Source organism: Chinchilla lanigera, unplaced genomic scaffold (assembly GCF_000276665.1).
Source record: "Chinchilla lanigera isolate Chin_1 unplaced genomic scaffold, ChiLan1.0 scaffold00008, whole genome shotgun sequence".
Taxonomy (NCBI): Eukaryota; Metazoa; Chordata; class Mammalia; order Rodentia; family Chinchillidae; genus Chinchilla; species Chinchilla lanigera.
The window spans coordinates 22,061,185-22,074,395 of record NW_004955409.1 but is presented as its reverse complement, the minus strand read 5'-3'; the positions used below and the strand labels follow the sequence as shown (position 1 = coordinate 22,074,395).

General features: G+C 41.0%; 1 protein-coding gene across 1 annotated transcript in view; it reads left to right on the top strand.

Annotated features, from left to right (window-relative positions):
- The window catches only part of Ctage5 (CTAGE family, member 5), a 112,765-nt gene that overhangs the window by 6,677 nt on the left and 92,877 nt on the right, over nucleotides 1-13,211 (top strand). Inside the window, exons 3-4 of the mRNA XM_005376883.2 lie at nucleotides 6,056-6,142; nucleotides 9,880-11,113. Coding sequence (XP_005376940.1) covers nucleotides 6,056-6,142; nucleotides 9,880-11,113 — 1,321 coding nt within the window. The remainder of the gene's footprint in view (nucleotides 1-6,055; nucleotides 6,143-9,879; nucleotides 11,114-13,211) is intronic.

Sequence of the window (13,211 nt, the reverse complement as noted above, 5' to 3'; positions counted from 1 at the left end):
GGCTGGCTTTTTAAAGCTCACTATGTAGCCCAGGCTGGCCTCAAACTCACAACATTTCTCCTGCCTCAGCCTTTGGAGTGCTGGGATTACAAGTGTGTATCACGATGCCCAGCTCCCAGTGGCATTTATGAGAGGCTGTCTTTTCTCCAGCATGTGTTTCTGGCCCCTTTGAAAAAGATCAGATAGCTAATGTGCCTGGAGTTGTTTCTGTGTCCTCTTTCATTGATCCACTTGTCTATTTTTGTGCCACTACCATGCTGTTTTTATCACTGTAGCTTTGTTATATGACTTGATATCTGGCATTCTGATACCTCCTGCTTTGTTCTTGTTGCCCAGGGTTATTTTTGTTATTCTTGGTCTCTTCTGATTTCCTATGAATTTTAGAATTGTTTTCTCTAGTTTTGTGAGGGATGTTATTGGTACTTTCATTGGGATCACATATCTGTATATCAGTTTTAGAAGTATGGCAATTTTGACAATATTGGTTCTGCCTATACAGGAATAGAATATCTTTCCATTTTATGCTGTCTTCTTTCATCTCATTTTTCACAGTATTGTAATTTTCACTGTAGTGGTCTTTCACATTTTTGATTAGGTTAAGTCCTAGATTTTAAATTTTCTTGCTGGGCATGTTGGCACATGCCTGTAATCCCAGCACTTGGAAGGCTGAGGCAGGAGGATTGTTGCAAGTTCAAGACCAGCCTGGGCTACAAAGTGAGCTCAAGGCCAGTCTGAACTACACAGTGAGACCCTGTCTCAAAAAGACAAAAAACAAAAGTTAAAAAAATTTTTTTCTTGATGCTATTGTGAATGGAATTATTTTCCTGATTTCTTTCTCAGTGAGTTCATTATTGGTATACAGGAATGATACTAAATTTTCTGTGTTGACTTTGGATTCTGCTACATTGCTGAATTTGTTTATTAATTCTAGGAGTCTTTTGGTTAGGTCTTATAAGTAGAGAGGATCATGCCATCTGTAAATAATGATGTATGACTTCTTTCTTTCCCAAAAATATTCGTTTTATTTCTTTGTCTTGCCTGGTTGCTCTGGCTAATGTTTCAAGGATTATGTTAAACAGAAGTGGTGATAGTAGACATCTTTGTGTTGTTCCTGACCTAAGAGGGAAAGGTGTTAGCTTTTCCCACTTACTATGATGTGGGCAGTCAGTCTGGGGTAAGTGGCTTTTATCAGCTTGAGACATCTGTGTGTGCTTATTTTCTTCAGCGTTTTTATCATGAGTAGATATTGGATTTTTCAAGGCTTTTTCTGCATCTATTGAGATGAAAGTGTGATTTTTGTTCTTGCTTCTATTTATTTTATATATTCCATTTATTGATTTGTGTAGATTGAACCATCCTTACATCCCTGAGGTGAAGTCTGCTTGGTCATGATGTATGATCTTTTTGATGAGCTGTTGCATTCTGTGTGCCAGTATCTTGTGAAGGATTTTTGCATGTATCTTCATGAAACATGCAGTTCTTCTTTTTGGTTGGATCCTTGTGTAGTTTTGGAATCAGGGTGATGCTAGTTTCCAGGAATAACTTTGAGTATTCCTTTTCTTTTGATTTCATTGAGGAGTTTGAGGAGTATTGGCTTTAGATTTTCCCAGAAGTTCTTGTAAATTTGATAGTGAGTCTTTCAGGACCTCAACTTTCTTCAGTTGGTAGTTTTTAAAAAAATTTAATTGGCTGCCATTGGATTACTCAGGGTTTTTAAAAAATATATATATTCCTGGTTCAGTTTTAGTACTATTTTTTGTTTGTTTGAGTTTTTTTTCTTTTGTTTCTGGTTTTTTTTTTTTTTTGGTCTTTTTGAGACAGGGTCTCACTATGCGCTTCAGGCTGGTCTTGAACTGACTTTGTAGCTCAGGCTGGCCTTGAACTCGCAATGATACTCTTGCCTCAGCCTCCAGAGTGCTGGGATTACAGGCGTGCGCCACCATGCTTGGCCCCATCTTGTACTAGCTTTGGATTTAAATTGTTCTTGTTTTTCTAGGTGCTTGAGGTATGTCCTTAGGTTAGTCATTTGGGCTTGTTCTATTTTTCTGATGTGAGCATTCACAGCTATAAACTTCCCTCTTAGGACTGCTTTAACTGTGTACTATAAGTACTAGTACATTACACTGGCATTATTGAGTCCAGGAACAGTCAGATTTCTTTTTTCTGTGTGTGACCAATTGATCATTCAAGAGTATATTGTTTAACTCCATGTGTTTGCCCCACTTCTACGTTTTCTTTTGTCATTGATTTCTAGTTTCATTGCACTATGATCTGATAATATCCCTGGTATAACTTTGATTCTTTTACATTTATTTAGGCATGCTTTATTGGCTAGTACATGGTTTATTTTGGAGAAAATCTCATATGCTGCTGAGAGGAATGTGTATTTTGTTGTTGCTGTGTGGAACATTCTGTAGATATCTATTAAAATTATTATTATTATTATTATTATTTTGGTACTGGAAGTCGAACTCAGGACCTGGCACTTGCCAGGCAGACGCTGTGCCACTAGCTATATCCCTAGCCCTAAAATTATTTTTTGAAGGTTTTATTCAACCATACTTTTTGTTGATTTTTTCTAGTTGACCTATTTGTGACAGTGGGGAGTTGAGATCTCCCACTATAATTGTATTTATATTTATGTCTAGGAGTGTTTGTTTGATGAATTTGGGTGCATTGTTGCCAGTGGAAACATACTTATAATTGTCTCTTCCTGTTACAGTGTTCATTTAACCAAAATGTAGTGACCGTTGTGTCTTCTGATCAGGTTTGGCTTGAAGTCCTCTTTGTTTCAAAATAGCATAATTACTCCTTTTTTTCTTTGGGTTCTCATTGTATGGAATATTGTGAGGGTTTTTTTTTTTTGTTGTTGTTTGTTTCTTTTTTCCGGTTCTGGGAATCAAACTCACGACCTTGCGCTTGCCAGGCAGGCGCTGTGCTGCTGAGCTAAATCCCCAGCCCCTATTGTGAGTTTTTTGAATCTGTTAATTTCTTTTAGGATATAGCTTGTCATTGAGTTTTGCCTTTTGATCCATTTTGCCACTGTGTCTTTAGATTGGAGAGCTGAGCCTATTATCAATGAGAGTTATTACTGAAAGTTACTGATTTAATCCTGTAATTGTATTACTTTCCTGTTGCTGATTTCCTTTCCTTCCCATTTGAAGAAGTGCTTAGCTTGCTTTGTGTATTCATTCTAGTAGACGTTTTGGCATTGCCAATTTAATTGTCTCTTTCTACAATATCCTTGAGAACTTTTTGTCTTTTTGAGACAGGATCTCGCTATGCAGTTCAGGCTGCCCTTGAGCTCACTTTGTAGCCCAGGCTGGTCTTGAACTTGCAATGATCCTCCTGCCTCAGCCTCCCGAGTGCTGGGATTACAGGTGTGCACCACCACGCCCAGCTCCTTGAGAATTTTTTGGAGTGCTGGTTTGGAGGCAATGAATTTCTTAAAATGCTTGTTGTCATGGAAACAGCTCACTCCTCCATATTTTTTTCCTCCATCAATTTTTAAGCATTGTTTTGCAGAATATATTGGTCTGGGTTACAAGTTGTTTTCTTCTGTGGCGTGAGACACTTCCTTGTATGCCCTCCGTGCTTTTAAGGTTTGTATTCAGACGTGTGCTGTAATTCTCTTGGGTTTAGCTTGATCTTGAAAGCGGCCTACAAGGCTGTCAGCAATGAATGGGTAGGAAAACCTGGTATTTATACATAACAGAGTACTACAAAGTCATAGCGAAAGATAAATTTGAGTCATATGTGGGAAAATGGGTGAACCTTGAGACAATCACGTTAGGTGGGCTGAATCACACAGACAATATCACGTGGTTTAAATATCACGTGGTTTTTCCTATTTGAGAAACCCCAAATATAAATAATATAAAGAGCAAAATGAAAGATAAAAAGAAACAGGGAGAGAGATCTTGCAAATGACGAAGGAACCAAGAGAAAAGGGAAGGGGGGCGGGGAGAAGAAGTAATAAAAGAATCCAATGTGTTATACACATGTGCCAGCTCCTCATGGTGAATGTAATTGCTATATACAGCAAACATGTACTAGCAAAAATTAGAAAGGAGGCTGGGCGTGGTGGCACACGCCTGTAATCCTAGTACTCAGGAGGCTGAAGCAGGAGGGTTGTTGTGAGTTCAATACCAGCCTGGGCTACAAACTGAGCTAAAGGCCAGCCTGAACTGCATAGAGAGACCCTGTCTCGAAAAGACAAAAACAACAACAACAAAAAAATCAGAAAGGGAGCTGGGCTTGGTGGCACACACCTCTAAACCCAGCGCTTGGGAGGCTGAGGCAGAACAACTGCCATGAGTTCATGGCCAGCCTGGGCTACATAAGTGAGTTCAAGGCCAGTCTGTACTATATAGTGAGACCCTGTCTCAAATTAAAAAAACAAAGCAAAACAAATGCCAGTCTATGTCTTGAATACATTAGAAGCATCCATTACATGTGTAAGAAAAATGACATAGTAGGTGTCGTAAAAGGCAAAGAAAGCATTCTCTCTTGTCTACTCAGTGTGAAAATAGTTTCGCACAAAAGTGTATGCAGCCAGAGCGGAGTTTTAGGGCCTTTAATTTGGCACATGAGTTATTTAGTCCATGTGGGCGCTTAAAGCACCATATGGTGGACTCCTTGGCTGTCAGTTTCTAGAAAGTTGTAACAGCTGGAAAGCTGGAAGAAGTACATTTGAGGCATAATAGTGTTGGATCACAAGACCAAAAGAAATACACTCTTTTTTGTTTTAATTTTAAACAGGGTCTTTTCAGTCTGGTCTTGAACTCACTATGTAGCCCAGGCTGACCTTGAACTCTTGGTGACCCTCCTGCCTCAGCCTCCCAAGTGCTATGATTACAGGCTTGTACCACGCCTGGCTTAATATATGTGCTGCCAAAGTGTGCACACCATGCCCAGCAAGCTTCTTTAAACTTAATGGGAATAAGAAATGGGCCGAGCGTGGTTGTGTGAAGCCTTCTTTCTTGGAGGATATCCTACATATGCTTGAGCTAGGTTAAGGGAATTTCTGTTACTAAGGTAGTTGCAGAAAAGTTTTTTTTTTTTTGTACCAGGAATTGAACTTGAGACTTCATGCTTGTCAGGCAGAGGCACTGTGCCGCTGAGCTAAATCCCCAGGCCCTTAAGTTATCTTTTGTTTGTTTTTTTGGGGTTTTTTTTTTTTTGAGACATGGTCTCGCTATGCAGTTCAGGCTGGCCTTGAGCTCACTTTGTAGCCCAGGCTGGTCTCAAACTCACAACAATCCCCCTGCCTCAGCCTCCCAAGTGCTGGGATTACAGGCATGCACCACCACACCTGGCTCTTGTCACAGAAAAGCTGAGTGGAAGCAAATCCTCCTGGAAGACTCGTGGCCTCTACTATTTTGATGACTCCTATGGTGGGTCCTCCAAGTTTAAGCATCTCACTGAGTGTGACATTTTTTTTTCCTGAGTATGACATTTTGGGGCTGGAGATTTAGCTCAGTGGCACAGCCCCTGCCTGGCAAGTGCAAGGTCGTGAGTTGGATTCCTGGTACCGGAAAAGAACCAAAAAAAAAAAAAAGACATTTTGAAAACATGGACTATGTCACAGCTTTGTCACCATGGCTTTGCCTTTATCCATCCTCGGTGTACTGGTGAAGAGTACTAGGTGTACTGCAGTCTGCCTGGGCAAAGAAAGTCATTAAAGAACAGAAGTGGGCTGGGGACATACTTCAGTTGGTAGAGTGTGTGCCCTGGGCTCAATACCCAAGGCAGTGAAAGCAAAGAAAAAGAAGAAGGTGGGGGAGAGAAAAACAAGGGTGTGGTGGTGGGACAGTTCTCATTTTGAAGTTTGAAACAGTGGCAATTACAGTTGGGCGCATTGTGGCTGGCGTTCATCTCATTATTTTCGAATAGTAAGAGAATATGGTTTCACTCACTTTCTTTTAGCTAACAACTGGTAGACGATGACTTTGTGACTTGACTTCAATGAAAGCCGATGACATAGGCAAAGTTAGGTTCGCAGTTGTTGCTTTGATCACTCTCCCCTGGTAATCTTTGTTCCTCATTTTGATAGAAAGGAAAGGACTTCGGATTTTTTCCCAGAGATGCAGTCCAGATTGAAGAGGTGTTCATATCTGAAGAAGTTCAAGTTTCAACTAAAGTGAGTAAATTCATGCTCGGCTCTTAACTGCATTTAAAATTTCTTGGCTAAAATGGTTTTCAAGAAGTGTCCGTTGTTCACTACCTCATGTAGTGGATGCAGGCAACAGTTGGTCTGAGGACTTCCTTAGGCACACTTTGCACATGTAAATGGAACGAGGCAAAACAAAACTAACGACTGTTAAATATTTTACTTTCTGATCAATTAAGAAACAGGCAACAGAGTGTAATGGTAAAATGCATGAATTCTAAGATGCACTCAGTTAAAGCCCCGCCTAGCCACTCAGAGCAGTGTGACCTGATATCCTCCAAATTCTTCAACTGTACGAGAGTGATGAGTCCAATATGGCTACCTCAGTTTTACTGAGGAATAAATGAGTTACGTAAAGCATGTAGATGAACATGTTTTTTTAAGATTTTGTTTTGAGACGAGGTCTTCCTGTGCAGTTCAGGCTGGTCTTGAACTCACTATGTAGCACAGGGTGGCCTTGAATTCATGAAGTCCTCCTGACACTCAGGTTCCTGAGTGCTGACACTATAGCACTGTGCCACTGTGCCTGGCTAGATGAGCATTTAGATGTAATCATTACTACTATTGTCATACTAGCCTAAATTTTTTTTTTCTACCACACTCCCGAGGCCTGTACTACCTCTTTCAGTATTGGAGTTTTTTTGTTTGTTTCGCTTTGTTTTGCTTTGCTTTGCTTTTTTTTTTTTTTTTTTTTTTTTTTTTTTTTGTCTTTTTGAGACAGGGTCTTGCTACACAGTTGAGGCTGCCCTTGAGCTCACTTTGTAGTAGCCAGGCTGGTTTTGAACTCGCAGTGATCCTCCTGCCTCAGCCTCCTGAGTGCTGGATCTTTTTTTTTTTTTTTGGTACCAGGAATCAGACTCAGGACCTTGCGCTTGCCAGGCAGGCGCTTGTGCTGCTGCACTATAGCCCCCACCCATAGATAATCCTTTCCGTTTTTTCTGTTGAGTGGTTTTTTTTGTTGTTGTTGTTTTTTTCCCATGGCACCACACGTTGAACTCAGGACCTTGCACTTGCCAGGAAAGCACCTATACCACCCCGGCCCCCTGAATGCTGGGATTACAGGTGTGTGCCACCATGCCCAGCTGAGTTGACTTTTTTTTTTAGAACAAGGTCTCACTATGTATTCCAGGCTAGCCTTGAAATCACTGTGGAGGGGGCTGGGGATATAGCTCAGTGCAGTAAATGCCTGCCTGGCAAGCATAAGGTCCTGAGTTTGATTCCTGGGACCCCAAAAGAAAAAAAAAAAAGAAATCACTATGGAGCCCAGGCTGGCCTCCCACTTCCAGCAGTCCTCCTGCCTCAGCCTCCCGAGTGCTGGGATTACAGGCGTGCGCCACCATGCCCAGTTTGGTGTTGGAATTTTTGCTGAGTTTATTAATGTTGGGCTTGATAATAAAAAAGAAAATGAAAAAGTGACTTTTTAATACATAACCTTGACCGCCCACTTAATTCAGTCCCCGGGTTAAGGTCAGTATGAAGTGAGTCTGTCTAATTAAACAAACTGACATTGCCTGGCTCTTTCCCAGTGCAAACTCCGGGATTAACTGTTCATTTACTCTGTAAAACTGGTCCATCCGTTCTATCTGTAATGTGTCTGGGATATATTGCCTCTCTTCGTTTCTCCTCTCACGGTACCCCTCATTCAAGGCACCCTCATTTTCTAACTGTTCTCCTTGCCTCGCCTTTTGTCTTCTTTTAATCCATTCTCCATACAGCAAAAGAGTTGATAAAAACAAAAAAATAAAAACAAATGTCCGATCCTGCATTCCTTAGGTTAAAGTCCTTTCAGGGCATTTCAATGGACTGGGTAACGCCAGATGCCTTATTTGGCCTCAGAGGCCCCCATGCTCAGCTCTGCCCTCTCCCCTCGCTGGCCCTGCTCCTGGCCAAACTGACCTTTGGGTCATCTATGTTCCTGGCCAGGTCTTCCTGGTTCAGCTCTTTCTCAGCCCAGGGAGCCAAACAGGCTATTTCTTCTGATTCAGAGTCTTCCCCCATATTCTTCACTTGGCTAGGTCCCGCTTATCCTTTAGATCACAGTCTAGCTGGGTGTAGTGATGCATGCCTGTAATCCCAGTATCTGGCAGGCAGAGGCAGGAGGGTTGCCCAGAGTTTGAGGCCAGCCTGCACTACAAAGTGAGACCATGTCTCAAAACACCAGACCTCACTTAGGCTGGGGATGTAGCTCAGTGGCACGAGCGCCTGCATGGCAAGCACAAGGTCTTGAGTTCAATTCCCAGTACCAGAAAAAAAAAAAAAAAAAAGGAATGTTAAAAACCCACACCTCCCCAACCCCTAAAATCACAGCTTAAAATAAACCCTAGTGTCTCAGAGAAGCTGTCCATGGTGACTCTGAGGGAACTGTTGCTTTTTGATCATGGTTTCCTGTTTCTTTCCCCGATGGCACGGGTTGCAATTTTCAGTTACTTTTTGTATTGTTTGCTGTAGAGTCCTAAACACCTAGCACAGTGTCAGAAAAGTAGTAAACATACAATTACCTGGGTTTATTATTTTTCTTTTTGCTTTTTGAGAAGGGCCTCATTGTGTTACCCAGCTGGCCCTGAACTCCCTATCCTCCTCCCTTAGCCTCCTGAGTAATCAAAGAGCTGCTATTTGGAGCACATGACACCACAGCCATCGTACCCCAGATTCTTAGGTCAAATTCCTGGGAAACATAGACTTTTTGCCTCCAAGGAGTTTTCTGAGGAGCACTCTTGGGGATAGGACCTGTGAAGGAAACAGAAGAAAATGTGGGATTGGGCAGCAGAGAAGTCGAAATGGCATGCAGTTAAAATAAATGTTGTCAGTTCCACAAGGAATAGGGTGGTCCTTCAGAGTTATCCTGAATAGAGGCAAGGTGGCTAAACTGTCTGCCTTGAACTGTGGGGTAGATGTAAGGCTGTCTGGTGTGGTATAACTGTGAGCTGGGCTGGGATAGCGTTTACTAGGGGCAGTCAGAAACTGACAAGACCACTGTCTTGGTCTGTGTTGTGTTGCTTTAACAGAACACCAGAGACTGGGAAAGTTAAACAATAAAGAAGCTTATTTCTTACAATTCCGAATGCTGGCACCAAGGTGCTGGCATCTGAAAAGAGCTTTCTTGTTGTGTCATTGCAAGATGGAAGGTGGGAAGGTGAGGGAGAACTAGAGGGGGATAAGCTTATCTTTTGACAAGGAAGCCGCTCTTGGATAATATGCCCACTCCTGCAATAACTGCACTGACCCTGTTGCTCTGGGCTCATGGCCTTCTCACTTCTTTGATCCTGCTCCTCATGCTGCTGTACTGAGGATTACGTGTTTAACACATGCTTTTTGGGCAATACATTGAAACCATCGAGCCCTTCCCCGACATACCGCAGAGAAGACTCTGTCACAGACTCTTAGGAGGTGCAAGATGTCATGAGTATGCATGCCTTTTCATCAGAGCTTATTTGCAGAATATACTCAAAGCATTGATTCTGTCCACTTGTCAACTATTTAATAACAAATACACTGGGATATCGAAGGGTTTTCCTTGGGGTTTATATCATGAGCCCCTAGAAGTAAATTGTGATACAAATGTTTGAGATCTGACTTCAGCTTTTGTTCTTCTGCCAAACTCACCGTGTGTTCTTGGGAAGATCATAGTCGTCCCTTTTAAATGGTTCGGAGAGAAACAAGGACCTGTAGTACATTTATGCCAACCACGATTTTTTTTTTTCTTTTAGGAATCTGATTTTCTTTGTCTTCTTGGAGTAAGCTACATGTTTGAAAATGAAGATAGTGAGTTAAACCATGATAATAGGGACAATATAGATCCATATGAAGAGGATGGAGACCCAACATATAGTATGTACGAAAGTGATTTCCAGGGAGAACCTGGATTTTACACAACTCCTCCAAGTACTTTGTTTGAAGAGCAGTCTCCAGCATCAGAGGCGCCTGCGGATATCAGAAGTGCCGGGGAATCAGGTGACTGGGAAGAGGCAGAGGCTAGCAGCCTGGAACAGGATCATATCCCAGAAGAGGATGATATTTCACCACCCTTCCCTGCGCCAGAAGTGCAAGGACGATTCGGAGTAGGGGCAGAACAAGCTCAAGAGAAGGCCGTTGAATCAGTTACCGAACCTGTCCAAGAAACCTCATTTCGAAGTAGAAAATTAGCAGTGGAAGGTGAGAATGACCTAGAGGAATTAAACAGCGGTGAGCCCCAAACAGAACATAAGCGCGAGCCTGAATCAGAATTTGAATCATTGCCAGAGGAACAACCTGAACGAGCCTTGGACTCAGAGCACATTCTCCAACCTCAAGCCACTGGCTGGTTTGGTAGTGGATTTACAAGTTACTTAGGTTTTGGTGTGGAGGATACAGGCCTTGAGTTATTATCCGAAGAAAGTGACCTACCACTACAAGACATTCCCAGTTCCGTACCCTCTGATGAAGAAGCCCTGGTTCCACATACAGAAATATTAACAGAAAAAGAAGACAGAGTTACTAATGATAGCTCCATCCTCAAGCCAGATTGGTTTAATTTTGGCTTTGGTGTGCTAAGCTTTGCCTATGCCAATGAAGAAAAAATTATATCAAACGATGGGAAAAAAGAAGAAGACAGGGTAGATCAACACGAGCACCCCCGTGCAAGTGAACTTGACGCTGATAAGGATCAGGATATAAAAATGACAGAAAATGTAGAAACAGAAGAGCAAACAGAAAAGGAAAAAGCCCTTGAGAAAACAGATGACTCCGGTACCATACCATATTTGAAAAAGTTCTTGTATAATTTTGATAACCCTTGGAGCTTCAAGAATGTTCCGCAAGAAACAGAATCGCCACTTCCCAAAGAGACACTGGATCAAAATAATATAGTCGAACGTGGTGAAACGGAAGATTTTTCAGTTGAAAATGATCCTACAGATAATGTGAAAGATCCTGTCATGTTGGAAAGCAGCTACCGTCAATCAGGTTGGTATGAAAATATTTATAATGTGTTTGTCAACATAATTTATTTTTATAGTTCAAATTAGATGAAAAAAATTCACGAATTCCTGCTTTTCAAAATAGTGAATAATCAACAGCCATCATCCTTTGATCAATTTCTGGTTTACTCAGGAACTTAGACTGTAATATGATAAAATAAAATCCCAAGGGAGAGAATGACTAGAGTTGTTTTGATGTTCTGAGAGGATCTTATGGTATTTTACAATAACTTCTGTGATCAAAGTATTATATGCAAATAGGTTTAAAAGTTTAAATAGTACTAAGAAAACAAAAGCAGTTTCTGTTCCCTCTGTCATCTTTACACCCACGTTTGTCCCAGGGACAATAACTTCTGGTATTTTTTTTTAAAGCAAAACTCTCTTTAGTATTTTTTTCTAGTTTTTCTAAATACACTCTATTATTCTCCTTTGATTTATCTATTTTGGAAAATGTCTATTTTCTTCCTATCCTGGTAGATGAGATTTTCACTCGTACTCCACTTTCTGGACCTTCCCCGAAAGGTAACCATATTTGAATGGTTACCTTAGGGATTTAGGTTAAGGGAAATGCAATAATTCATAATAGTCTTGATTCTTATTATATTTTATTTTAGGTCTGCAGTTATGCTTTGTTCTGTTTTTCCTAAGTAGCAGTATAACATTTTTCTCTAAGTGTACCTGACAGTAGCAAGCAAAAATAAGGTGAAGAGTTTTCAACTTTCTCCCTCAATATCTCAATTCTGGGAGGATATGGAAGAGAAAGTATTAGAAAATGTCTAGATATAGCTGTCCAAGCTGTGTACAAGTCCTCAAGTAGTGATCAACTCATTTAACAACCTAGTCGCGGGAACGGAACTTGGTCGTTAAAGGAGCCTCTGCATTGATTTCCCCTCGATCTCTCGCATGGTGCTCTCCTGCATGGGGCACGAAAGAGGAAAGCAAACACCTGCGGCTGGTCACGGTAGCAGGGATTTCACTGGGAGCTGAGCACATCTTGGAGTTGCCATTTTTATGTTCTGTTTCTATTAGTATTTGCCTTGTACAGAGCAGCGCAAACTTGCACAATGCCATTAGGTTGCTCCTGTGAACTTTCTCTCTTCTTTTTCCAGACAGGGTCATCTCTGTGGTCCTGGCTGGCCTCAGAGTTTCTCTAATAGCCTAAACTGGCCCTGAATCTGCAGTCCTCCTGCCTTAGCCTCTCAGCATCAGAGTGCTGAGAGTGCAGACATGCCTTCCTGTGCCCAGCTCTGTGAATGCTTCCTTGATAATTTCTAAAGTAAATTTGTAATTCCTAAAATATCTTAAATAACGCTGTCAAGAATATATTTTAGAATTGCATTTTTTTCTGTTTTGTACAACATACTAGTAAATTAGAAAATAATGTACTAATATAATGTACTCTAAACTATAAAGCATCCTGTAAGTACTAATGAGTAATACTTTTTTTTGAGACGGGGTTTTACTCTGCATTCCAGGCTGGCTTTGAGCTCACTGTGTAGCCCAAGCTGGCATCAAACTGTTCAAGGTCCTCCTGTCTCAGCCTCCATAGTGCTGGGATTGCAGGTGTGAGTCACCATGCCCGGCTAAGAATTACTTTTTTTTGGTACTAGGAATCGGACTCAGGACTTTGCACTTGCCAACCAGGCACTGCATCACTGAGCTATATCTCCGGCCCAAGAATTACTTTCAATCATATCTTCCTCCAACATTTTCACTTAGTTTTCATTTGATTGTGGAATTTTAAAGGTTTCTGTTAATTCATTATTTCTTTTAATATGCGGTACTCCTTGGTAAAATGACACACAAATATTAATGCCATTAAACATTTAAGTGATAATGGTTTTTGTAGTAATAGTGTATATTTGCAAATACATATGATCTATATAATCAGATTTTGGAACTTGGAAATTGATTGCTGTAAGTTTTAGTGTTGTCTTTCTTTGCATAACTGTTTGTTCCATTTATTAAATAGATTTTGTTTTCAGTATCAAGTAGTGTGTAGCTACTATAAATAATTTTGGTCATTTTGACTCCTTCTCTAACAGATAAAGTAAGAAGAGATTCTGTCTTTCTTTCTTTCTTTC